Consider the following 26,010-nt stretch of genomic DNA (forward strand, 5'->3'; position numbering starts at 1 on the left):
AAAGCTAAGCAATATGATGGAAACATGCATGTAACAACCACAAAGTCCACTAATTTACCAAATGATTAGGAACTCTTTCATTTAGGTCATCATTGAGGTACTTGTAAATATAAAGTACTGTGCAAAAGTTTTAGGCACTAAAAGTAAAGTGAGAATGCTTACAAAAATATTGCTAGAAATTGTTTTAATTTGTCAATTAACTTTTTACAAAGTTGAGTAAACAGCAGAAACCTGAACAAAATCAATATTTGCTGTAAGCAGCTTTGCCTTTAAAACAGCAGCAGTTCTCCTTGGTACACTTTATAACACAGATTTTCATGGTAACTTGCAGGTAGGTTGTTGTACCCATCCTGGAGAAAGAAAGTTCTTCTGTGGATTTATTATTTAGGCCGTCTCAGGTGCTTCTTCATGTAATCTCAGATTGACTCCATGATGTTGAGATCAGGGCTCTGTGGGGGCCAAACCATACCATTTGTTGCAGGACTCATCATTCTTCTTGTTGCTGAAAATAATTCTTTATGACTCTAGCTGTATGCTTGGGGTCATTGTCATGTCATGAATACATTTGGGACCGATCAGACACTACCCTGATGGTATTGCATAATGGATAAGAATCTAAACATTTAGGGTGCCTAAAACTTTTGCACAGTACTGTATATATTCCAACTGTCTCATTCTTTACCATGCCAAAGTAAATAGAGATCTAATCATTTATTGAGACAAAACATGAATTGCTACAGTAAAATGTGCTGAAGTTAAGAAAGAACTGGGTGAAGGGATGGTTTAGGATAGATGTTAAATATATACTGTACCCAGTCCAAACACTGCAACCTGTCTGCTGTCATGGCCATTCTGTCTAGGGCTGCAACTAATGATTATTTTCTCCATTTATTGGTTAATCAATTTAGACTCTGAAATGTAATAAAATAGAGACAAATGTCCATCAAAATTCTCCAGAGCCCAAGTTGAAGTCTTCGTATTGCTTGTTTGTCTGAAAAACAATCCACAACCTAAGAAACTTGAAAAATTATACATGAAAAAAAGAGATTAATTGAATATCTAAATAATTGCTAAATAATTGATTGACCAATTGATTAATCAAGTAATTGTTTCAGCTCTAATTCTGTCCCATAATTCCATATTCTAAGATGTTTTTACTTACTAATAAATGAGTGATTTCCCATTTACTGCAGCATAATAAGGTCTGCAACTATGACTTTTCTTTCAATCTGAATATGGATTTCTGGAAAAAAAAAAAAAAAAAAAAACCTACTTCCAAGGTATGTAGAGATTGGAAATTTGTTTCAATCTTAAATTTCCTGATGACAAAAAACAACACTTTTTTTTGGTAAATGACATTAGCTTTAAAGTAGAAATTGTCAGTGCATAAACAACATCAGCCATGTTTCTGGTTCAGCCAGATGAGGTGAGGGGTCCCTTGGCACTGCCTTCAGGTCTGGCCTGCTGTGTTTTTACACTATTTGTATTCCACAGTTTATGTGTAATTTGCAACATTTGAATTAAAAATAATTTTGGTCAGGAATGAGGAGCTTGGAAGTCTTATACAGTATGCAGATGATTAGCAGTTTAAATCCTTGTTCTACATAGTTAAAAATTCAGAAGTGTCATTCATCTTCCACAAGTCTCTGCTGCCCCCTCCTGGAAAAAGAAGAGATTTTTTGTCAAAATCAACTTCAGCCTTGAGCAATCCTCCCATGAAACACTGTTGTTTGGGCTGATCCATGCAATCCAGTTGCCATGTCTACCCCTTACAATCTTAAATGAGTTAAAGCCAAGAAAGGTACATCTTTTAACATGTGGTAATTCATGGAGTCCTTGAACTCTTCATGGCAATATCACCACGCTTAACAGACAAACTCCTTGTATGACTGCTGTACTCTAGCTGAAATTAAGGTTCTTTTAAGAGCCACATGATTCATAAAAAGAGTTAGCACTCTATGTGCATTCAAACAGGGGAAAATGTACCAACAAATGTACAAAATGTACTATGCTGTAGTACATAGTTCTTCAAAAAAAAATAAAATGAAGCAAAATGTAACATAATTGCTGTAGATAGTTTACAGTCAATGGCATTGTTAAAGCAGCTGATTTTTAGTGATTTGAAGGGGGAATGTAGCAAAAGTATTTAACGTGTATGTTATTTGTTTAATCCATTCACATACAGAAATGTAAAATTGACAATTTGTGATTTTACAGAAAGTAACTTCTTGCTGTAACTTCTTGACTGGTTGCAGTGACTTCTTGAACTCTTCTCATGGCAACCGGCAAAGACAATGCACAGAAGTGCTGGGTGGAGGAATAAACTGTTCATCAAGAAGAAATACAGTTACACTACTTACCTCACTCTAAAATCACTAATGTTGTGTTGTGCAGATGAAACAAACAAGATACAATTGTTAATTAGTGAGCTCTGGAGGTGCTAGTAGGTGGATTTTTTAACTTTGTAGAGAGCCAGGCTAGCTGCCACTAGCCTTTATGCTAAGCTAAGCTAAGCTAAGCTAAGCGAATCACCCCCCGACTCCAGCTGTGCACTTAATGCACAAATATGATATCAGTATTGATCCTGTTGTTTGCTGTTTGACACCCTCGCTAGACAGGCAAGGGGAGAGTGTGCGTCAGATTAAGTGCCCATCCCATGTTTGTTCATCAAAAACATGAGAGAGGACTAGCAAGCACATGTCCACCCTGTCAGCAAGTACCTGAGGCAGGTGCCTCACCTGGTAAACAGTCCTGCCAGAATGACAGAGGAGAAAGAAAGGTAGGCAATGTGTATTTGTGCTATAAAATCAGTTTGCCATTATTGAATGTGTGTACTCTATGGCAGATGATGTGATTTTATTGTCTGTTTATCTCACCAAGGTACACAAAGCAACTCATAATTGATGACCAATCTTTGAGCAACTTTGGAGCAAACGACATGTTATACACAGAAGACGTCACATTCATCAATGTGGTACTTTGGCAGTTTTTTGCAGCCAGTTTGCAGCTTTACCTCCCCCACATCAAAAATGCAACAGCTAATGAGTTTATTAAATCTAATGCAAAATCACTCGGTGATGCTAAATCTCAACCCTGACCCAGAGGCAGCTAGCAAAGAATTTTTGGCTGAAGTGCAAAAATCTGACAACCACACCCAAGAAGCTTTTGAAAGATGCAAGATAAGTAGGCTGGAGGCAACAAAGACATGGCTGCACAATGTTGCCCACCTAGTTGTGTTGGATGCAATATTTGTTCCCAACTTTTCAAATGGAAATACCACTGATTCAATGATTGCTCAAAGTGAAGATTTTCACCTGAAGGCCAATGCACTCCAAAAATGGCCTGAGTTCACTAGCAAGCCTTACGAATACAGCTGAAAAAAGTACTCATAGTTTGTGATCAAAAGAAAAGAAAACTAAATAAAAGATGTTTTGCTATGTTTGAAAGGTAGCTAGAATTTTTAATAAAAAGTCACCAACTCATCGGCTCTAGTGTAGTCTTTGTGTTCCACATGCTATAAAAATGATTTAGCATGTAAGGTTTACATGGTAATTCATTTTTGAGTAAAGAATGAGAAAAAGTAATGAAATCCTACTAATATAGTACTTATAGTACTAATATAGTTTCATGGTTTGTTGGCATCCAGAGCAGCCAATCAGACAGAGTAGGCTACTCGGGAGGGGGCCTTAATTAGACAGGCACTGGAACTAGTGGTTATACATATAACCAGTGTTTCCTGAGGGAGGTAAACGAGGTATAACACACCAGTATGGGGATTGCACCCTTTTCAGACAAACCTGAAGAACCTTTCTCAAAACGCCTGTCAAAGCCAATGAGACTGTCACAGGCAGAGGAAGTCCTGCCTTCCCCTGGGGCTGCAAAAGATCCTGTCTCTGCACAGTCTCTGCTCCTCAATCTAAATTGCACTTCACCGAGCCAAATAGGCGGTGAGGGGCTGACTTGTGCTGTATTTCATTTCCCTCCCTCAGGTAACATTGGTTATGCGTATAACACTCAGTTCCCTTTTGGTTGGTACACTCGATACAACACATCAGTATGAGGATATAACATCACACACCGAAAATGCCGCCGCAGATAGTCTGAGATGAACTGGCCCTGATAAAACAGCAGTGATGATGTCAGTTTTTCCGCTTCATAAGCTTGATGAATCGAGACCGTGTTAAGCACACAAGCAGTCAGCCCAGTACACTGTATGTTTTCTCAAGCTGAGAGGTGGAGAATCTGCACGGCTTACTGGGGAGAGTGGGTTTGCTGCTCGCGGTGTTAGGCTTCGGTGTGAAGCGGACAGCCAGCATCTCATCCATTGGAAGAATGTTAGCTAGCCCTGCAGCCTCCATATCCTTCAAGACTAAGAACTGGGTAAACGGCAGTGACAGCATAGGCTTAGTGGCTGTCCAGGACCGTGTGAGCTCATACATAAAGTTGGGGAAAACAGGCAATTTGAGTTTCATCACTGCAAGCTGTTGCGGGAGAAAATAATTTCATGCAAGCTGAGTTAGCTGTTGGCGAGGAGGTGGAGCAGGCTGCAGCACTTCAAGGTGCTGGTCTTGGTTGTAAGATCTCCAGTACTGAGGACCTGGTAAGGCTCCTTTTCATCTCCTCCACCTCCGACTTTGACCTTATCCTCCCAGAGGTCGCCTGAAGCAGCGACGGAAAGCGTATCGGAGACAGTGAAGTCAACTGGGTCCTCCTCCATACCCACGTACTTCATGGTAGGGAGGATATCAACCATCTGATCGCCACATGATTGTCCTTCTTATTCATCGAAGTCACTGCCTTCAGGTTTAAACTCTACAGAGGACTTGAGGGCTTCAGACAGCAGTGGATCTCCGCATGCAGCTTAGCTTCCCAGCACCTTCAACAGGAACGCCACACGCCTTTCCAGGGTCGTCCTTCGGAATCAGCGACAGTACGCACAGGTCTCCGGGTTAGCAAGTGCAGCTTTAGCATGCAACATGCCATGACACACCAGGCAAGCGTTGTGGGAATCCAACTCTTAGTAAGAAAACCTGCAAGTACTGGTGTATGGACGATATTTCAGCTTCCCAGTTTTGCCTTGCTAGACCAGCTGGAAGAGCTTTTCTTTTTCTCAGGTGCCATTCCACTTGGCAATTTAGCTTGCTAAACAGAGTTGTTAGCTTGCTAAACAGGTGTGGGAATAGCTGTTAGGTTAGCAAGGCTAAACAGGTACATGTTAGCTAGGCTAAATGTGGCAAAGCGGCTAGTTAGCAAGTTAAACAAGCGCTGAGTAGAGAGCTTTGGTAGCGAAGCCTTGGGCAGGGAGCTAGCTCACCTCCAAGCTGAAAGTTTAATTGCTAGCAAGGTATCTACAAGAGTCAGGTTATGTGAGGTGAAGTGCCAAAATATTGAGGAGCAGAGACTGTGCAGGCTCTTTTGTAGCCCCAGGGGAAGGGAGGCTTTCCCTGCCTTTTACAGTCTCATTGACAGGCGTTTTGAGAAAGGATCTTCAAGTTAAGGGTCTGCGTAAAGGGTCAGTATTGAATAAGAAGTTTTCTGAACTGTAAATCATGCAAAGATATTCCAGTAAAGCCACGGATTAAAAATATAGACCTGTAAATGTGCATGATATGTTGTCCTTAAGTAAAGTAGAATGTCTGGTGAAGATATTTGTGCATCGAATAAGCTAAAAGAGTTGGAGTGGACCAAAACAGAGCCAAAGGGAGAATGTATATTGGACTTCCATTTATCAGAGTGCCACAAACAGACCTCAAAGGGAATGTTCATAAAGCTCTGTGTCTGTTGGATGTGTGAATAGGCAACTATTTGGTATTTTGGAGACCTTTTGCCCTCTAGTTGTAAAAAATCACTTGATGCAGCTTTAAGTGAGATTACGAAAGTATTAGCAGTTCTGCTGTCATTCTACTATCAAATATATGAGTAGCCAACTCATTACTGGTGCATTTCATGTTAAATTACTCATTAGTTTTAAAGTTGTAGCTGGTTCTGGTGGCGTTTACAATTGTTTATCTGTTTCCTAATTTTCTACTAAAATATATGAATAATACACTCAAACATATACATGGGCAGCACGCAAACCATCAGATAAGAGACAGATGTGTTAGTGTTATTGTCCGATTTACCGATTTCTTTCACATCATTTCCTGCTGCTTTTTATTTGGACATTTTATTAAATAAATCAGCAACATGGAGACCTATATTTGCCTATTTCTGTTTCCTCCTTTCCCTCAAATAAACAAATAAATAAGCCCAAAGTTGATTTAGATTTGAGCTGTCACACAGAAACAGTTTTGAAACTATGGCTTGATATGCAAAGTGGACTGTATGTTTAAGATTTGTTTTTCTCATGAAAATGATGCCAGTACATAAAGCCAGAAGTTTTGGCTGAGTGTGTTAACATGCCTGTTAATATTCCAATATGAGCTTTATCTTAGCTGAAGTCTTACTGGTTATGTAGAGTTTACATGAAGTAATCACTGACCTATCTAACATTCTGTAAGTTTGCTGCTATGTACCAGATGTATCTTTATGATAGGATATTCAACTTGGATCCTATCCAAGACAAAGTATGTTGTTTAGTCAAAACCATGGCACGGGCAACATACATGTACCTAACTCTCATGCAGAAACAGTAGGAAGTACAAAACAATTCTGTGATTACAATATCGAGTTTTTTACTCCAATATATTTATCTGTCTGCTGTTATTTTGCAGATTAGGAATTTATATGCAAAACATGTAAACAACTATAGCTCACTGCTAATGCTGCCAAACAGCATATAAAGTAATTCAAATTGGCTCCAGCTCAACAAGATACAAGATTAAAATCCTGCTTACATGTTTATGCATCAGTAATAAAAAAAAATATGATGAATAATAATATAACACCGACATGATTCTGCTGAATAATAAGTACGTACATTTTTTATGATAATACTCTTGTATTTTGACTTAATTAAATGGGAAAGAATACTTTTTCCTCCACTGGAGCACAGTTCAAATGATAAGAATGCATTCTTACTTATAACTAATATATAATAAAAAATAATTAAAATGCATTTTGAACACATCTGATTTTATTGAATTGTGTAGTTCACTGAAGGGCGAATATTCAGGCACTATAATTGAATGATGCACACACACACACACACACACAAACACACGCACGCACACACACAGACACACATACACTCACAGCAGGGTAGTTGTCGTTTATCGGCACTCTTCTGCAGCGGGTGCAGCTTTGTCAGTGACCGAGTCTTCTGAGAGGATTAATGCAGACTAAAGGTGGAGCAAAAATGTGAAGGTTTGTGGTGGACGGGAGTGTAATCCTTTGAGCTCTCAGAGAGACAGACAGAGATGGAAATGACGAACTCTTTGCTGTCGGACTTGGTGCATTTTGGGAAAGAACTGATGGGCTGAAGAATACATTTTCCCCACTAATGGGAGCTGGGAATGGACGGCTCCGTTTAGTCCAGACTATTTAATGGCAATACTGGAGACAGAGCTACTCATCCTCAGGGAACAGAAATGGTGCACAAACTTCTGCTGCCCATCGGTAAGTTTACAACTGAAAACATGTTTCATAATCTACTCAGATCTGTTTTGAAGATCAAGTTATTAAATGTGTGTATATACAGTGTATCTTTATAACCCTATAGTGTGCTGGTCGTCCACATGTCGTGTTTATGTGCTTCTTTCTGTGTTGCGTTTGTTGGTATTTTATCAGTCTACCGTTTTAGGATTTTTCAAAAGAAGTTTAAGCAGATTTGTGACAAATAGCAAAAAACATCATCTTTAATTTTCTCTTCTCTTCTCTCAGCTTTAGCAGCAATCCTCATCTCACCTGAGCCGTCAGGTGCCACAGCCACCAAAACAAAAACTCAAGGTATCATCCTGAGATATTGTACTTCACTCTTCATTAACCATGTAAAGGATTTGGTTATTTTCTGTTACAGAGAACACTGAATAGGAGGACTTTTTTGTTTGTTTGTTTAATCATAATTTTTTTCACACGAATCATTTTGATTTTGAGAAGAAATGATCAAAAAGTGTATACCAGGTCTTACCTGTAAAACTCACTGAAATGTGGTTCAGGTTAGAGCTAAAACGATTAGTCGATTAATGGATTAGTTCTATTTTGATAATTACTTAATTGCTGAAATCATATATTGCAGAAAAATGCCAAAAATTTACTCATTTCAGCTTCTCAAATGTGAGGATTTGCTGTTTTTCCTTTTTGATATATCATTATAAATTGAACATCTTTGTATTTTGGACTAGACAAAACAAATAATTTGCAGATGTCCCCTTGAAAATTGAAAAGTTTTCACTGCTTTCTGGCATTTTGTATATTAAATACTCATTGAGTCATTAAAAAAAATCAATAGATCATTCAATAATGAAAATAAATGAATAAATAATCTAGAATCTTATCTGGAGTTCTATTATTCTGTGATGTATCAAACCAGATCAAACTTTAACCTCATCTTCTAACATAAGTCGAAGCTAATGGGCAAAAAGTTGGACATACTGTCTCATATTCAGCTGTATACATTCACAATGTCAAACAATTTTCAATAACAAAAGTAAAGATAACTTGCTCAACATACATAAAAAGCCACAAGATCAGTTATTTTCTAAGGATACCTACCAGAAAATTATATGATTTATACAACAACAAATCTACACTTTCCACTGCATTTTCCAACTTTTAAAATGATGAAATGAAAAATACAAACAGCTTTCCAACTTGTGCTGAGCTTGACACTTTCATCAGTCTGTCTGTGTGTCTGTGGTACCAGTGAAGAACAACTCAGGTGTGACACCAGCTGGGCAGTGTGGGACCTGGGTAAAGGAGCCTGATGGAGGGTATTTCACCTCACCCAACTACCCTGAGAAATACCCAGCTGAGAGGGAATGTGTGTACATTATAGAAGGTGAGGCTTTCATCTTGACCTTTTTATACTCTCAGTCACTCTCCACTCCTTCTGCTTCACCTCCTCTACTTTTCTCTTACCTGCTCTCAACCTCTCATCCTCTTCCCAGCCTCTCCCCGCCAGTGCATCGACTTGTTTTTCGATGAGAAGTATTCCATCGAGCCATCCTGGGAGTGTAAGTTTGACCACATTGAGGTCCGCGATGGGCCCTTTGGTTTCTCGCCCATCATCGGCCGATACTGTGGGCAGGAAAGCCCCGCATATGTCCGCTCCAGTGGGAGGTACCTGTACATCAAGTTTGTGGCTGATGGAGAACTGGAGGCCACTGGTTTCTCTGCCCGGTATAACTTCACACAAGGTTAGTGATGCATGATACGGTGTGTCAAACCATCTAAAAAGGACTGTGAACTTGAATTCTGAACTTAATGGAGGAGGGCTGTGTTTTATCACACGGTGCTAATATTCATGTGAAGACAGCTTTAAAACTGCTCTAATAAATATTTTTATATTAACAATGGATCAAATGGCCACATGTAATATGAAAGGGTGGCTTGTAGTAACAAACACCCATAAAATTATCACCCAACTCCTCAGTTCCTCTCAGCTACGGAGCATTTTAGTGTCTTTTACAGCTTATCCCTTTAATGTTTTGGTTCAGCCTCAACCTTGTTTCCAGCAGAGACAGGCAAATTTTAGTAAAAAAGTTCTGATAAGTCAGTTGTACGCCACCTGCCCAGCACCAAACAGCAGACAGAAACAGGTAGCATTTAGCATTTAGCATCTAGTCAGATATTTCCTTCAGGAGTTGGTGGAGACCAAAGCAGAGCTAAAGGAGAGTGAATATTGGACTTACAATCATGCAGTGGCCACATACATTATATAAACCAAATGAATGACAATTGCTCTGTATCTGCTGTCCTGTGAAAATCATGTATCTCCAAAACATCAACTTTTCACAAGTTAAGCAAAATAGCTATTTGACATTTTTCAACGAAATGGTTTGTTTATTTATTTATGAAGACGAAGGAGAATTTCTCAAACCATTAAGTAACACTTGATCTCTCAGTTTATTTGATTTTTTTTTAATTACCAAATTTGGAGATATTTGGAGATAATTGTTATTTAGTTTCATTTTAGTCTCATGGGTAAATGGAGGATGCCAGACATGCTTGCTCACCTCTCACTATGGCAAAAAAGTGGAAAATACAGACGACAAGTTTATTCATGTTTCACATAATTTTGCATTTCTGCTGTATTGTTGTTCTCATATCATATGTTCATACGATGTTGAGGGTATTACTACGCCTCTAAGCCTTTAACTGCTTTCCTTTGCATTCTCTCCCACTATCCACTACCCTGCTGTGAGTTTGACATTGTCGGCTGCCACATGCCAAAACAATACCTCTCTCCCTGGTCATATAGGCCAATTAAAACACACATTATCACACATTTGCAAGCACACTGGACACTTACATTTCGAATCACACAATGTAATATCAATATACATATATCAAATACACCACTGCTGTAACTGTAAGTCAACATCTTTCAGAATTTGAACTTTTAAAGGGAAAGACAGAATAGGGTGTGTGAGTTATGATTTTTTTTCTCAAGCCACAGAAAAGGCTTGTAATCCTTAAACTCCATTAAATGATCTGTGGCAATGTACAATACAACCTACTGCTTTGTTGTTGTCAAAAAAAGTTGCATATTGCAACTTTAATAGTGGTCTGGTTGCATGCTGCTGGGGACGTTCTCTCATTTCCATTTGCAGTGCAGGCACACCAGCTGCAGCTGACGAGGGAAGAGGAGGGCAACATTTCTTCAAACACACGCATACACACACACACACACACACACACACATACACACACACACACACACACACACACACACACACACACACATAGGCACTTGTTCCCTCAGTCACACACACAAGAGTTAATGAAAGCTTGTCTTCAGGGGAATACAGCTTGTCAGTGCTGAGCCGTGGTAGCAGCTTAAGGGAGTCTGAGGCCGAGGCTTTATTAACAGCAGATTTTATAGGCCACCTACACTGACGAGGGGCAGAGATTAATCTGCATCCCCCTGTCCCGCCATCCTGCCACATTTCTTTCTTTCTTAACATGATTTTGTATCCCTATATTATCTTTGTATTCCTCAAGGGATGTTCCAGTTTCAGACTCTAAACTAAACTAACTAAATTCTTACGAGTCCATCCCACACACACTAGTTGTGAAGTTGCTGGGGGACTGAGGTTGTCTGCCAGTGCATCTTGTCGCTCAGAGCTATTTTTCAGAATTCATTCATTATTGGCATTCTATATAATTTCACAGCATTTTACCCTAGAGTCACCTAACTATCCCAGTGTTAGCAACTTATTAAGCATACTCTGCAACAGACTATGAACCATGCTACAAACTATCCCTTTAAGAAGATACTTTTCATTATTGGCAGATCAGGAGAAGCTGTTTTCTGTCTGTTTACATCAGATGTAATGAGTCTCTCATGCCAAATGCTAATCTCCTGTCTAATTCCACTTATTGTGGATAGCAGGAGAGAATTAATCCGCTCACATGCACACATACCCACACAACATTTTCCAAACCTTGTGTTTTTAATTAAACACTTCATAGGCTGAGACTTAACCTTTAAATTAAATTTAATATTTTCGTCGTCGTCAATAAATCCTTTGAAAAGACCAAAACAAGCCACATGTTATTTTGTCTCTCAGTGCTTGTCGATGTGCCCATTTGTTCCTACTGAAGCTAAATATTTAAAAACGGGTCAAAAATATATATTTTAATTTTGAAAAAAAGGCTATAAAGTTTTCTTCAACCACCTTTTTTACAGTTGTGTGTAAGTAAAACCACATTTTAAAGGGGACCTATTATGCTCATTTCCATCTCTTAAGTTTTATTCTGGGATCTCAACTAGAGTAGCTTTGCATGATTCACAGTTCAAAAAAAATCCTTATTTATCTTATACTGACCCTTTAGTTCAGCCTCTGTCTGAAACAGGCCATTTTAGCTCCTGTTTCTTTAAGACCCCCCTCCCGATGACCTCAACTCTGTTCTGATTCTGGTTAACTTCTGGAAGCTGCGTCACGGCTGACGTCCACCAGCTCCGAAGGCTACGTAAACAAACTATAGTATCAGGATTTCACCTCTTTTTCTCCTTCTTTACTCCAAATGTCAATTTCTCAAATCCATCAGTACATGTTCATAGTGGAATCTGATATGGAATATGAGATTTTTACAGCATGAACATGTATGTTTGGTAAATATTACACTCATTACCTGCTCATTGTGTGACATGACGGTGTAATTTACGCGTGGGAAATGTGCTAAAGTGCCAACTGAAGCGGAAAACGTCTGCTGTTAGGAAATAACAAAGGTAACATAGTGAGTAAAATGTTATTCTGCCGCCACCAAACAAGTGTATAGTATCTCCCTGCACTGTCCGTGCTGTGCCTGGAAAAGATGACCATATAAAGAAATCTGTGACAAGCTGACGTCAGCTCATCTCGAAACTAGAATAAAATATTGGAAACTGAACATTTAGCGCAGTCTGAAGCCTGAGCTTTTTGCTCAGAAGGATTACTTTTATATACGTTTACCTCATTATTTGAAACTTTGGCCTCATTTAATATGAACATCTGACATTGTAACATCATATGACTGAAAATAAGGAAAAGCATAATAGGTCCCCTTTAAGTTTTCATAATTTAGAAAATGACTCACTATCATTAATTAACAGACACTGACTAAACAACCTTAAAGTAAGGAGTTAACATTAGCTGCAACACCGCTGGAACTATGATGATGATCTTGCAGCTAGATTGTGATGCTGACTTTGCTTACACTATACCAGAATGTCCATAGTTCCATTTTTGCAGAAAGGCACATCATTTTAGCTATGCACTGATTAGCATGTCTCCCTGTATTTCAGTAAATTGACATACATAGTCAATATATTCATACACAGAAATGTTGGGAGAAGATCATAAAATAGCTTATCTTTTTCATTGACAGCCATAACTTGAGTGTTTAGCAATGCTGATTCATTTGCACCATTGATTATTCCATCAAACCCTCTTTAAAGAGTACATGTTGTATTTATTCATGTTGCAGTGGTGATTGCATGTTCTGAGTCAAGGATAGTCTGTTGACTCTTGGCAAACTTTGCTTATTCCAGTGTGTCTAACTGTTATTAGTTTTTGCTGTTGACAGCAATGGAAAGTGGAAAATTCAAGTATACAATAATCAATGAACATAATTATTTTATTTTATTCCACATTAGTTAAGTTAAAATATATATATATGTTGTATCAATCAATACATTTTCAGGACTGAACGATATTAGGAGAGGATTTACAAGAACCATCCAATATCTTGCCTTCATCTATTTTTTTTTACATATAGGGTCTCATATATACTATACCCTCATATAGGGTATAAAGCCTCTGGGAATACATTGTTGCACCACACACACACACACACACACACACACACACACACACACACACACACACACAAACACACACACACATACACACACACCCACATAGGAATGAATGTGAATAATCTGGCCAAGCCTGAAGCAGAAACAAGTAAGGAACATGAGGGGATTAATAAGAGTCCTTGTTGATTTGAGCCTCAGTTGAGTTCATCACCTGCTCTTCTTATATCACAACCTCAGACAAATGTGTAGCATTACCAACATCAGCGATAATGAAATATTTTTTACAATGCGCGAAACTTTTATTTTTTAAAATAAATTTTATAGCTGTATTTAATCAAAGTACGGATTTTCCCGCAAACAATATGAAAACGGCTGCAGATTTGACATTTTTATCACCAGGTTGTCACTGCTGGTGGAGCCTAATCTGTCCTGAACTAAGCTGGTATATCAGGATTTATAATCCACCTACCAAGTAGATTCATCAGCACAAAGGTTTAGGACACAATATCTTTTTCCTCTCTGATGCTAAGTGTGTTTTTTTCTTTTTTGATGAAGGGCATGAGGGTTTCAGGGGACTTTAAATGAGGGCAGGCAGAGGGAATGTGCTGGTACACAGATTATGTAAGCCTCAGCTAGCTGTGTTTTTATTTTGTTTTGCAATATGTATATTTTTTTATTCTTTGTACTTACTAAAAATCTAGGGTCATATGTATTATTTTAATCTTCACCCTTTTCAAAGACAAAATGTGCCTCTTTTTAAATGTGTTAAATATGGCATGCACACTGTTGAAAAATCTGTGCAGATGAGATAGTCATATTTTGTACTTATATTGTTATATTTTCTTGGTGAATCACTCCTGTAAATATCACCAAATATATTTTGAGCATATACTGTAAAATATACATTATGTCTACAGTGTGCTCTGTAAGTATGGTTACATTACATGCACATACTACATCTATCTATTTTCTTTTTACCAGTGTTTGCATATGTGAAACACATACAACTTGTTCCTAAAGTCCCCCTCCACTTAAAAACGTCTTTTGCTTCCTGTTCCTTCAGTTGGATGTATGAGCTTCACTGTGCAGAATGATGTATGTACACAGTTTGTTTTCACATTAGCCTGTTGAAAGTGGAAAATTTTCTCTGCTCACCTTAAATCTGAGTTTAGAGGGTGTACCTATGTGCATGATTTGTGACATCGCAAGTAGTTTGATAGCCAATAGTGGTCCAGTTTGTGACTTACACAAGTGTGATGTGGAAACTTGAAGCCTCCAGTTTAAATACAATGACAAATTGAACTTTAGGGTGATGTAGGAGACATCTTATAGTTCAACTTATATATAATATTCATAGACTCATCATTCAATCATTCAAAGCTGATTATTTTATATTTCTTAAAACATTTCTGGAATGGATCTTTAGTTATACACTATGTGAAATATTTTTCTTTTCCATAGAGGTTTGACACTGTTCCAGTGTGGGGCCCAAACACCCTGGGACTGTTAATAAGGACCTATTACCTAACCCACCATGAAAAATCCTGTAGCCTATTTTGAATTACGACCCCAACTTGAGTTAAGACTTTTGTAAATGTTACATAAATATATTTGTCTCTGTCTTCTGCTTTTAGATCCTGAGTTCAAAGAGCTTGGGGAACTGCCAGCACTGCCATGTGAGTATTTAAATTATGTGATCATGACACAACATAATATCATACAAAGCAGTTCAGGAATTGGTTGAAAAAAATACGCGAACATCCTTATAGAGCATAAGTTGTTAAATTAAATGATTATGCTTCAACAGAATAAATTGACTACAAGGTAGTAAAGTTTTATGGTCCCTGAACTAGCAATACGTTAAACAGTTACAGAAAACTGCTGCTGTTCTTCACAGTTTGTGACTTTGAGCTGAGTGGTCCGGAGGGTTTTGTGGAATCAGCGCAGATAGCCAGAGAGAGCCGGGCACTGCAGACTGAAGCTGTGGACTGCAGGTGGTACATCAGGGCTCCACCAAGAGCTAAGGTCTGTATACGTCATACTGTTGTTGATCCACCTGTTTGCTGGTGGTGTTACTTGTAGTTGTTTGTCAGTTGTGGTTGGCTTTTTGGTGCATGGAATGACTTTGACTTTCAAACACATCCCTTTTGAAAGTACTAAGCCAAATGATTTAATGCTAGTATATCCTTCTCACAACAACCTAACAAGATCTTACACTTAGCTACAACATCTCTAAAATATAAAAACATAGGGTCATTGGATAATTTATTGCCAAAGACTCTATGTTTGCACAATGTAATTTTTTCTTATAAAAAAAAACATGTTACACTCACTTTTTTACAAAAGAAACAAAGAAAAATGTCAGGTTTTTTTCCCGCCTTTTTTACCTGCTTGCTGAAAACATTTAGCCCAGTGCTATACTTCTATCATTTATTGTGTTACTGCATTTTTTCTCCTTCTCAAAAATTGCTGAGTTCCAAAAATTTTAGATTATCCATTCAGCTTTAAAGCTGCTACAAGTTCTCATTTTCTCATCTGACAGGTAACCCAGTGGCCTACAAACAGGCAATAGTAATGTCAGCTAAAGTGTTAGCATGAGTCATAAAGCTAATGATTTGGTGGCGATAGTTTTGGCGTCTATGTATAACTTTGCTGAATTAGTGTAGGTCACTTGGCACTTTGTTACAAAAACATGATATATTCTTTTAAAAAATCAAATAAAATAGAAATTTCTTAATAAGCAGAAAGAAAAACAAAGTATGAAGGATGAGCCAGGAGGAGTAAATGTCATCACACCCTTATCTATTCACTGTACTTTAACTCATCCTTTCATGCCCCCGCAGATCTACTTGCGTTTTCTGGAGTATGAGATGCACAACTCAAATGAGTGCAAGCGTAACTTTGTTGCCATCTACGACGGCAGCAGTTCAGTTGAGCACTTGAAGAATAAGTTCTGCTCCACGGTGGCCAACGACGTCATGCTGGTGTCCTCTGTGGGTGTGGTGAGGATGTGGGCAGACGAGGGAAGCAGGAAGAGCAGATTCAAGATCCTCTTCACAACCTTCCTTGAACGTGAGTGAACCGTTGTCGATTTCTGTTACATTTACCTGACTGAAAGTGAACTCTCTTTAACAGGAGTGTATCAAGTGTGGAATAAACAAAAATAAAATGATAGTACCTCCTATTATTTCCTTCTCTTTTATTATTTATGGCTACCATATTGGCACGAAACATCATTCAACATTTTTAAAAATGAGTTATTTAGAGAAGGTGTATTAATCAAAATAAGAAAAATACGAGGACGTTCACTGGGCATGGCTTCTGATATGTTGGCCAGTGCTCATTTTAAAAGATAAGTTCAGGGAGAATTATTAGTCAACAGAGCTGCTTCATACTACTGTAGTGGGTTTTTTTTTTATTAAATTAAGAATGTTGGAATCAAAATATCAAAATTTAAGATGAACCATTTCGATTAAATTATACTTTAAAGCTGTATGATTGTATTTAATGTGAAAGCAGTCACTTGTAGTAATGAACCCATGGAGAATTATTTACCTACTCTGCAGTTTCCCTCAGCTTTACAGAGCATTTTAGCCTCTTTTACCTCATTGTTTTGGTTTCCCTCCACTCTCATGAACCTAATTTCCAGCCTGACTCTTGCATTTTGTTTTTCAGCTCCATGTGATGGAGACACTTTCTTTTGCCATAGCAACATGTGCATCAATCAGACTCTGGTCTGCAACGGTATCCAGAACTGTGTTTACCCATGGGATGAGAATCACTGCAAAGGTACCCTGACACACAGGCTGAGAAACTCACCACCAGCAAGGTATTTCTAACTCATTGCCATGGCTGAACCTTAAGTCATTCTCTTCTATGTTGTCTCCCCAATTAGAGAAGAGGAAGGCCAGCATCCTGGACACTCTGGATCACACTAACCTCACCATCATTGGAGTAACCTGTGGCCTGGTTGTCATCCTGCTCATCATCTCGGTCATCATCCAGGTCAAACAACCTCGTAAGAAATACATCATCCGCAGGTTGGATCATCTAAAGTTCTCTTAAAATTAAATTCTTATCTAAACATTATTTAATACTTTGAATACCGTAGCAAACAGTACATTTTTTATTGAGTTTCCCCTTCATACAGTAGAGTAAGATAGGAAAGAATGCATGATGGCAAGAGGGCCTGTGTGAGAAAAAAACAACATTGTTACGAGAAAATGGTGCTGGCCTTCAGTTTTTAATGCATCAGGTTTAGGGTCAGCTTCTGATATGTTCCAAAGTGAGGAAAAACTTAAATGAAGTCAGTAGGAAAATGCTAATTTTAACATTTGGCATGTAGTACTCAAGATGAAGACTGGAATTGTACCTCTTGCTAAACTCTGCACTAATCAATATTTTTATAGAAAAAATGGATCAAATAACTATATCCCCCTTCTGACATGTACCTCTTTACATTAATCTGATGGCAATTTAGCATGTCAGTGTCATATCGGAATAAGCACCCTGGTCACTTTTACATAAAAGTCACAACAGGAATCTTAAGTCAGACCCAGTAAGATTTCTGTATCACTTTCAACACGACACAAGTCTGCAAGGAGAGAGATTAAATGTGTCTTGCCCCGCCTTCTAAATAACTGTAATTGTTGTAATATATTTATTATCTCAATCTTTGTGGTACACAAAGAAAATACATCAGTTTAATGAACTATGATGCACTGTAAAAGAGCCAATTTTAAGTTGTTGAGGAAGTTGTTGGTGAGCAGATAGGAATGAAAGAGTCTCAGTTTAATGTCCTGCACTGTTGGATAATTAATCAAGGCTTTCATGACAAAATAAGTTTTGAAATCCATCAGTGATGCAGCCTGTGAAATCACATTTTTAACTTTTAACTAAAGGGTTATAGTGTAATACTGACTCTTACACAGAGAATTATAACTTGAGCCTGCAGAGTCCCTCGGTTTTATGGAGCTTTTTAGCTGTTTTTAGTTTTTAATTTTTTTGGTTTTGCAGGCCACAAACTTTGCTCTCATCATCTTCCTTTCCAGCAACAGCAGCATCTGTTTTCAGCAAAAAAAAAAAAAAAGCTCTGATAAACCCACTGTATGCTAGCACCAAATAGCACATATCTGATTTGATAACTAGGTTTTATTCTGAACTCAGATACAGTAAAATGCTGTTGAACTCCAACCTTACTCTTACATAAATGTCAGTAAAAAGTAGTCTGTTATTAGAATTTGCAGTTTTTGATGAGCAATTTGTTAAAAATGATCTTAAAGTTCATTATTCTCAGTGATGCAGGCTTAAACAGCACATAATTGGCAAGTCTTTGTGTGAATATGGTGTTATTTTGGTAATTTTTCATAGTGATTGTGCTGATATATTTGTATATTATGTACATATTTCTCACTATCTGGGGTTCTGAAGTTAACTCTTAAATTTGTGGGTTTAAAATCAGTTTGAGAAGTGCTATTAGCTTTCCTGTGCATGTCTCTCTGAGCCTTATACATACTCTTCTTTCCTCTGTGTCCACAGAGATGACTTTGACCCTGCCCTCCTCCACCCCGGCTTTGAACCCCCTCACTACGAGCTCTGCACTCTGCGCCGTGCCCCGTCCGGCGACCTGACTGACGCCGCCCTGGCCGAGGACTTTGAGAAGTTCCACAAGCTCCGCCGCTCCTCCTCCAAATGCATTCATGACCACCACTGTGGCTCGCAGCAGGGAAGCATGCATGGCAGTGTCCACGGTAGCCGCAGCAACCTGAGCATGAGAGACGCCGATGCATCCGATGGGGGGGCACTTGTGCCACCGCTGCCACCGGTGATGGTGAGCCAGCAGTCGCCACGCCTCTCCCACCACATTACCCCAGCCGGCCGAAGGAGCATCCTGGTAATGAAGCATAGTTATTCTCAGGACGGTGCGGAGGGGTACAGAGCGGAGGAGGAGGATGATTTGATGATGGATGATGGTCCCACAACCAGCAGGCACCATATTCACCACCATCAGATGCACCACGGCACGACAGGGCTGGACCACACTGTCCACCGTACACTGTCTAATGACTTTTAATGTAAGGCAACATGCTAAGCAAAAAGTTGTTTATGAATCAAGACCTGAATGTATCTGCACTCAAATTGACTGAAGGAGTAAATAGGAGGGATAATGGTGATTTGATGAAGAGTAGCATAACCTCAGTTTTGATCTATTGAAGTTAACTCCTCCCCCCTTTTTAAACCCTTTTTTAAAATGAGATTTTAGTTTAAATGACTAAAACTAAGATGATCTTTACAGCTCTTGTTAGACTGTTTCTTGGTCCCATATATTCCAAGTGAAATGCAAGTTTGACATTGTATGAGCAGAAATGGTGGAATGGAGCTTGTGAAACATGTACCAGTGATTATAATAGTAATTCACCTCAGCCAAAGAGTTTAGAAGCAGGTGTGGCACATCTGCTATGATAATTTGATATACTCGGATGGATTTGCCAGGGAAGTGAACTTTTTGAGATAATCTCCACTCATTCAAACACTTCACACATCATTTTTTTCTTTTGTTCCTTGTTCAGCCTGACATTATAACTCTGGGGTAGAGTTTATTCATGAGTGCATCATATTTGAGGTCATTCTGTGAATGGATGATGTGTTGCTGTGTTTCCTATACAGTGTGCTTGGATATTAGTGGTGCACCACCAAAGAAAGAAAGTTATGTGACCACTGCTAGGTAAATGCTAGACTTAATTTATTTTACATATAATTTATGCCAGTTTCACCAAAATATAATCAAACTGAGAATTATTAATTTTCCTTCTACATATTATCCACCAAGAGATTTTTCTTGTGTACTGCTCCACAATTAAATTGGAAGAAAAAATAAACCAGATATTAGCAAAAACAGCATAAAATGGAAACGCTAAATACTGTCATCATACTAGTCAGTACAACAAAGAAAAAAATGTTTTATGAAAACACTGTTTTTAAAATATAGGATAGAGGGCTTGAAAGGTGTCACACTATTTTGAAGCATATCAAACTCTGAATGGAAAAGGAATCGTGGTGAAAACTGAAACTTATATATTCTGTTTGTGAATGGATACATTATTTTATTATTTGTTTTTGGTTATTTTTTGGAAATATGTATTGGTGTTCATTTATGTGTGTTTGCTTTTCAATTCTTGGTTTGTCCTGTGCTGCACCATTTTTCTTTTGGCTGATTTATTTTCATTTTGTTGATAATATGCTGTATCTATTTATTTATTCCATTAAATATAAACATTTTACCCTTTTCCTTTATTGTGCCTGACACCACGGTGCTATCATTTAATTTTGTGAGTGTGTTTGTAATTATTTGTACTAGCTTTTCATTTATTTTTATGTACTTGTCCAATAAGGTACTGGCAGGGAAAGAAGGCAGAGCAGATGGCTTGAGAATAAATTGAAGAAAACAGACCAAATAAAGTCCTGGTCTGTAGTGATTCAGTCTCTGCACTGTTCAGTATTATGTCAGGGGTGTCCAGTAAACATCAGGACTTACTATTCAAAATAACTGCAATACATTCAAGAGTAATTAAACAAAGCACTGAGGTCACATTCATTTGCGTTCCTGCTCACAAACGAATTCTGAGTAACAAAAGAATGGACAAACTAGCAAAATAAGCAGTTAGAAAAGAAATTTTGACATCCATGTTAAACTTTCAAAATCAGAGGGAAAGGGCTCAGTGTGGAAAAATATCAATAAAGAGTGGCAACAACACTGGGATCAGGAGATAAGGGGGGAACATTTACATTTGATTCAAAACAGAGTAGGCAGTGTGAGAAACAGGGGGAGAAACAGAAAAGAGGAGGTAGTAATAACTAGATTAAGAATAGGACACAGCAATATATAGAGCACAGTTCAGTTATAGGGAAGCATCCAACCAAGGTGCTTGATCAGATACCTGAGGAGAACAGGACTGATGGAAGAAGCGTGACAATCTGGACACTGCAGGAGTCAACTAGATCCAGCAGATGGCAGTAATGCAACACTATGGATTCCAGCTGCCGTTAAACATCAGAGAAGAAGCACACATAACAAAAACAACAACAAAAAATTGTTGCAGTGTTACAAACTCTTCACTCCTCACTTATTTGTATTTCTTTTTAACTGAAAGTCTACATTTTTCTATTTTTATTATTTTTATTTTTACTTATTTGTATATATGTTTCTAACAGCAAAATCACAATACTCCTGTTTATTTATTTTTGTTGGTTTTTATTTCACACTGGTCTTGACAATGTAAACGTCTGTTTCCCATGCCAATAAAGCCCCAATGAATGGAAGAAGAAGACGAAGAAAAAACAGTGCGGAACCTTTGTGAGGTTATCCTTGTCATCCAGTCGGGCGTATGATAGCGTTGCAAAGGTCATTTTTGAGAATAGCGGTGGATATATGAGTGCAGTGTACTTTAATATTATCTCATTTTATTCATGACAGCTTTACTTTGCGTAACGCCCGCGTCATGTCCAAAGAGGAGTTTATCGTTCAGTCAGCAGCACAGAGTGACAGCGGCGGCGGCGGCAGCAGCAGCGGACTCGGTCTGGTCGTCACGGGGCTGCTGGGCGGCGCGGTGGTCGCGTTGTACGCGGCTGCGGCACCGTTTGTCGCTCCTGCGCTGAGGAAAGTCTGCCTGCCGTTCGTCCCCGCGACCACTGAACAGGTGCACAACGTCTTCAAGGTGCTGGGAGCCAGAAAAGGGACTCTGGTTGACATTGGCAGTGGAGATGGGAGGATAGTAAGTGTTGTGTTGTGTCATCCTGTCGATACAGAGACATGGAAGTCATTTCAGTAGTGGGATCAACACACCATTCAGTCAGACCTTCATAAAGTGGTTTCTATTGAGTTCAGAAAACTGAACATTCTTTCAGTTTATGACATAAATATTGATCAGATGTGTTTGTTTATAGATGTTCTTGCCTTCTTCTTTACCATCATCATTTAGCAATGTCTCCCAGTTTAATTTCCAAATTCATTCATATAATAGTAAACGGGTTAATCATCTTCCCTTCTGTTGATACAAAATGAAACACTGCCAGTCCTCCTTCAGATATCAACTTGTACAGATATTGAACACCAAAGCAAACATTATCAAGAGCTTATCTTTAGAATATTTTAAAAGGAAGCTGTCATCCCATTTAATTCATGATGTCCTCAATTTAACTGTGGTTTATCACATTTCCTCCCTCTTTTCTCTTGTATTACACACCTTATTCTACTCTGCAGTACAGTATGTACTTCAAATATAGTCATTTTAGTTGCTCATTCTTTTGGGGTGGAAGAGTGGGTGAGTTCTCCTGTGTCTTGGTTCCAACCTGCCATGTAAGCAGTGTCCTCCAGCAAGACACTTTTTTTGACTTTTGAATGTTTCTTTTTAATCTAAACTGTTCTCATCAAGTATGCAGATGATGATCTGCTTTGTGTCTTGATGTTTTCACATAACAATGGCTTCTTTATATATCTTAACTGATTCAAACGTTGTAGCAACCAATCTGTTTGACATCTTTTCTAGATGTGTGATGCAGAAACACGACAGAAAGTAACTTTCAAAAAACTGCATCCAGCTGCTGCTATAGTTGTTAATACATTGTTGAAACATTGTACTCTCTTCCTGTCCTCCTCTTGCAGGTGATAGCAGCAGCCAAGCATGGCTTTCAGGCATCAGGCTTTGAGCTGAATCCCTGGCTGGTGTGTTACTCCCGCTACAAGGCCTGGAGAGAGGGCGTCCACCGCTCCACCTCCTTCCACATCTCTGACTTGTGGAAGGTCAGTGATACCGAGCCCATTTTTAGGAACTGAGACAGATGATTTCAACAATGCAAACAATATCTTCTAGTCATTATAGACAAAATCAGGCATCACTTAGTATAAGAAAATGAAACATACAGGGATTCTTGGTAATGTGAAATGCATCACTCATGACAACAAGATATTGAGGTATTTTGCTAATCCTTATGTATCAACCTTCATCTCCAGCAGTGACTGGTTAACTAAGTGTCATTTCTCTGTCTAATTCTCAGTATTTCTCAATCTGTTGCCAGGTCAGTTTTGCACAGTACTCCAATGTTGTCATTTTTGGAGTCCCTCAAATGGTGAGTTCTGCTGTTCGGCCAACATCTTTTTATTGAAAAGTTGAATCATTTCATGTTCTTAGCATATCACATATGCAAAGCAGATTGTGTAATATGTGTGCTGTGTCTAAATATGCATGTATGTATGTATCACTGATAAATAGAACAAGAGCTGAAGACCTCCAGTATCACAACATCATCTGAAAGCATTATATTTGAATTTACTAAACAAAATTTCAGTATCACTGCTAATTGTTGCTGTCTGGCTGTATCTACAGATGGACCAGCTGGAGCTGAAGCTGGCAAGCGAGTTACCGAGCACAGCCAAGGTTGTGGCCTGCCGATTCCCCTTCCCCACCTGGGTCCCTGAACATACCGCCGGGGAGGGCATAGACACTGTCTGGTTGTATGACGCCAAGACATTTAAATCACACCTGCAACATGGAATGACAGGAAAAACGACATCAGAACATGGGGACGTGCCAGATTCACACACATAAATGCAGAAGCTAAGGTCTGGTTAACAGGTCTGGACCAGGACCAGGAGTGGACCTGAAGCATCTGAAAGTCGGATGTATTTTATTAAAATGCACCGCAAAATGCTCCGCACATGTCATTGTGCAAGTAGGAGGTTAAATATGGCAAACCATTGTAAGTGACTGACTCTAGCACCGGTTGTGATGAGCAGAGTCTCCTCCATGTCTGCAGACGTGGGCTGAATGATAGTACAGGCATCTCATATTTGACGTGTGTTTTAAGAAGCTGAAATTCCTAATAGGAAGAAGAGGAACTGGCCATGAATGATTGCATAACTTGATTATGTCTTGGAAGTTGCAGTGCAAGTTGTATTGTTTATTCCATGTATGAAATTAAATGATCCTTTCTAGACAGACAGGTGTTTCTAAGTGGCTGGTTTGTAACATTAAACACAGGAACTCCTGAACTATAGCTCTACTTTTGGCTTGTGTATTTATTAAACTTGTTCTCCACTCAAAAATGTTTTTTTCTTCTCGTTACTTCAGTTGGATGTTTGAACTTCACCGTGCAGAATGACATATGTGCAGAGTTTGATACTAGAAGGCTGTTTTCACATTCATCTGCTGAAAGTGGAAAGTTTCTCTCTGCTCACTGAAAATCTGAGTTTATGGGGGCAGCAAAAATAAAAGCTGTATTGTTTATTAATAGCTGTTACAATTATTATGAGCATGGAATTAGAGATCCCAGAGGGAGATCAATCACAGCCTCATGTTGAATCATGTCTTTTAGTAGAACATCAGTTGACCTTTTGACGCCACCATGTGGTGGCATTGTAGACTAATGTACAGTATCTTTGTATATTGTCCATTTTAGGAGAGGTGGTGGTATTGTATAAAACTACAGTAATGTGTGATAAATGTGTTAAAAGAGAAGCGTAATCACAGTTAAAATGCTTTAAGTATTACACATCACTGTGCAGGCAGGTTCACATTTATGCTGTCCAACAGTGCTCTGGGGTCTTGTAGGAGAGATGAAATGCTGCTCCTACCAATGTATGCAGCCAAGTCCTGTAGCCAGCAGCCGACAGAATCATCCATTAGCATTGCCAGTGTCCCATAGTGGCTGTCTGGATGGCAGCTTGCTGATCCCAAAACATGATTCTTCACCAGCTCCAGCACAGTGAGAATGGCCTGATGTTGAGGCTCTGGCTCAGGTGACAACAGCCATGCCATGCCACACTGTGTGCCCCTCAGCACAGACCTGAAACAGTCCACATCACCTCCGTGGTGATGTCTCTGGCCAGGGAGTTGTACGTCTCCTCACGCTGTGTGTACAGATCAGACACCAGCTGGATGACTCTGGAAGTGCCAGGCTTCCTCCACTTCATCTCCATCTCTGTCCAGCAGATGTCCAACATGGCAAAAATTGCCAAGGCTGCAACGTAGCTAAACTAAACCTCCCCACATGCACAATCATGGGCAGAGCTCAAGATAGTGCTGTCATCTCCCATGTTGATCTGTAAAAGAAGAGAACCACTTGTCAGCATGCTATAATAGACTGAATGAGTAGCAATACAAGGATAAGAATGGTATATCTACCAATTTGTGTTTGCTAAAGTATCAGTTATATCTGAATAGCTCACATACGGCCTTATCGGCAAATTATGCACTATTGGATATGGGTGAAATCTCTATTGACAGCTAAAACTGCACCTCTATATCCAAGATTCAAGATGTTTATTGTCACTCCAGTTATACAAGTACAATCATGTGAAACACTTTGGCTGGAAGGCTCCATTACAGAACAACAGCAAATAATATGTATAAAAAGACATAAAAAAATATAATAATAATAACAAAATACAGAAAGAAATAAAAAATATATAAATATGTACATATATTTTGAAAAATATATACATTTCATATGTATGTGTATATATGTATATGTATGTATATATGTATATATATGTGTGTATATATATATATATACACATGCACACCTGCAGGCCCATTCTATCAGATATGGAC

The 26,010-nt window shown here is 38.7% G+C and overlaps 2 protein-coding genes across 2 annotated transcripts; both read left to right on the forward strand.

Annotated features, from left to right (window-relative positions):
- The first annotated feature begins 7,078 nt into the window (after positions 1-7,078).
- LOC137193672 (neuropilin and tolloid-like protein 1) lies at positions 7,079-20,695 on the forward strand. The gene is made up of 10 exons (XM_067604976.1): positions 7,079-7,557; positions 7,822-7,887; positions 8,804-8,938; positions 9,048-9,296; positions 15,037-15,078; positions 15,300-15,427; positions 16,246-16,474; positions 17,078-17,191; positions 17,298-17,442; positions 18,941-20,695. The coding sequence occupies exons 1-10, from the start codon at positions 7,530-7,532 to the stop codon at positions 19,473-19,475; spliced, it is 1,671 nt and encodes a 556-aa protein (XP_067461077.1). The 5' UTR covers positions 7,079-7,529; the 3' UTR covers positions 19,476-20,695.
- Positions 20,696-21,776: 1,081 nt separating this feature from the next.
- Positions 21,777-25,393, forward strand: atpsckmt (fATP synthase c subunit lysine N-methyltransferase). Its single transcript, XM_067604977.1, has 4 exons — positions 21,777-22,173; positions 23,064-23,201; positions 23,477-23,527; positions 23,785-25,393. The coding sequence occupies exons 1-4, from the start codon at positions 21,901-21,903 to the stop codon at positions 24,004-24,006; spliced, it is 684 nt and encodes a 227-aa protein (XP_067461078.1). The 5' UTR covers positions 21,777-21,900; the 3' UTR covers positions 24,007-25,393.
- The last annotated feature ends 617 nt before the right edge of the window (positions 25,394-26,010 follow it).

Source organism: Thunnus thynnus, chromosome 12 (assembly GCF_963924715.1).
Source record: "Thunnus thynnus chromosome 12, fThuThy2.1, whole genome shotgun sequence".
Taxonomy (NCBI): domain Eukaryota; kingdom Metazoa; phylum Chordata; class Actinopteri; order Scombriformes; family Scombridae; genus Thunnus; species Thunnus thynnus.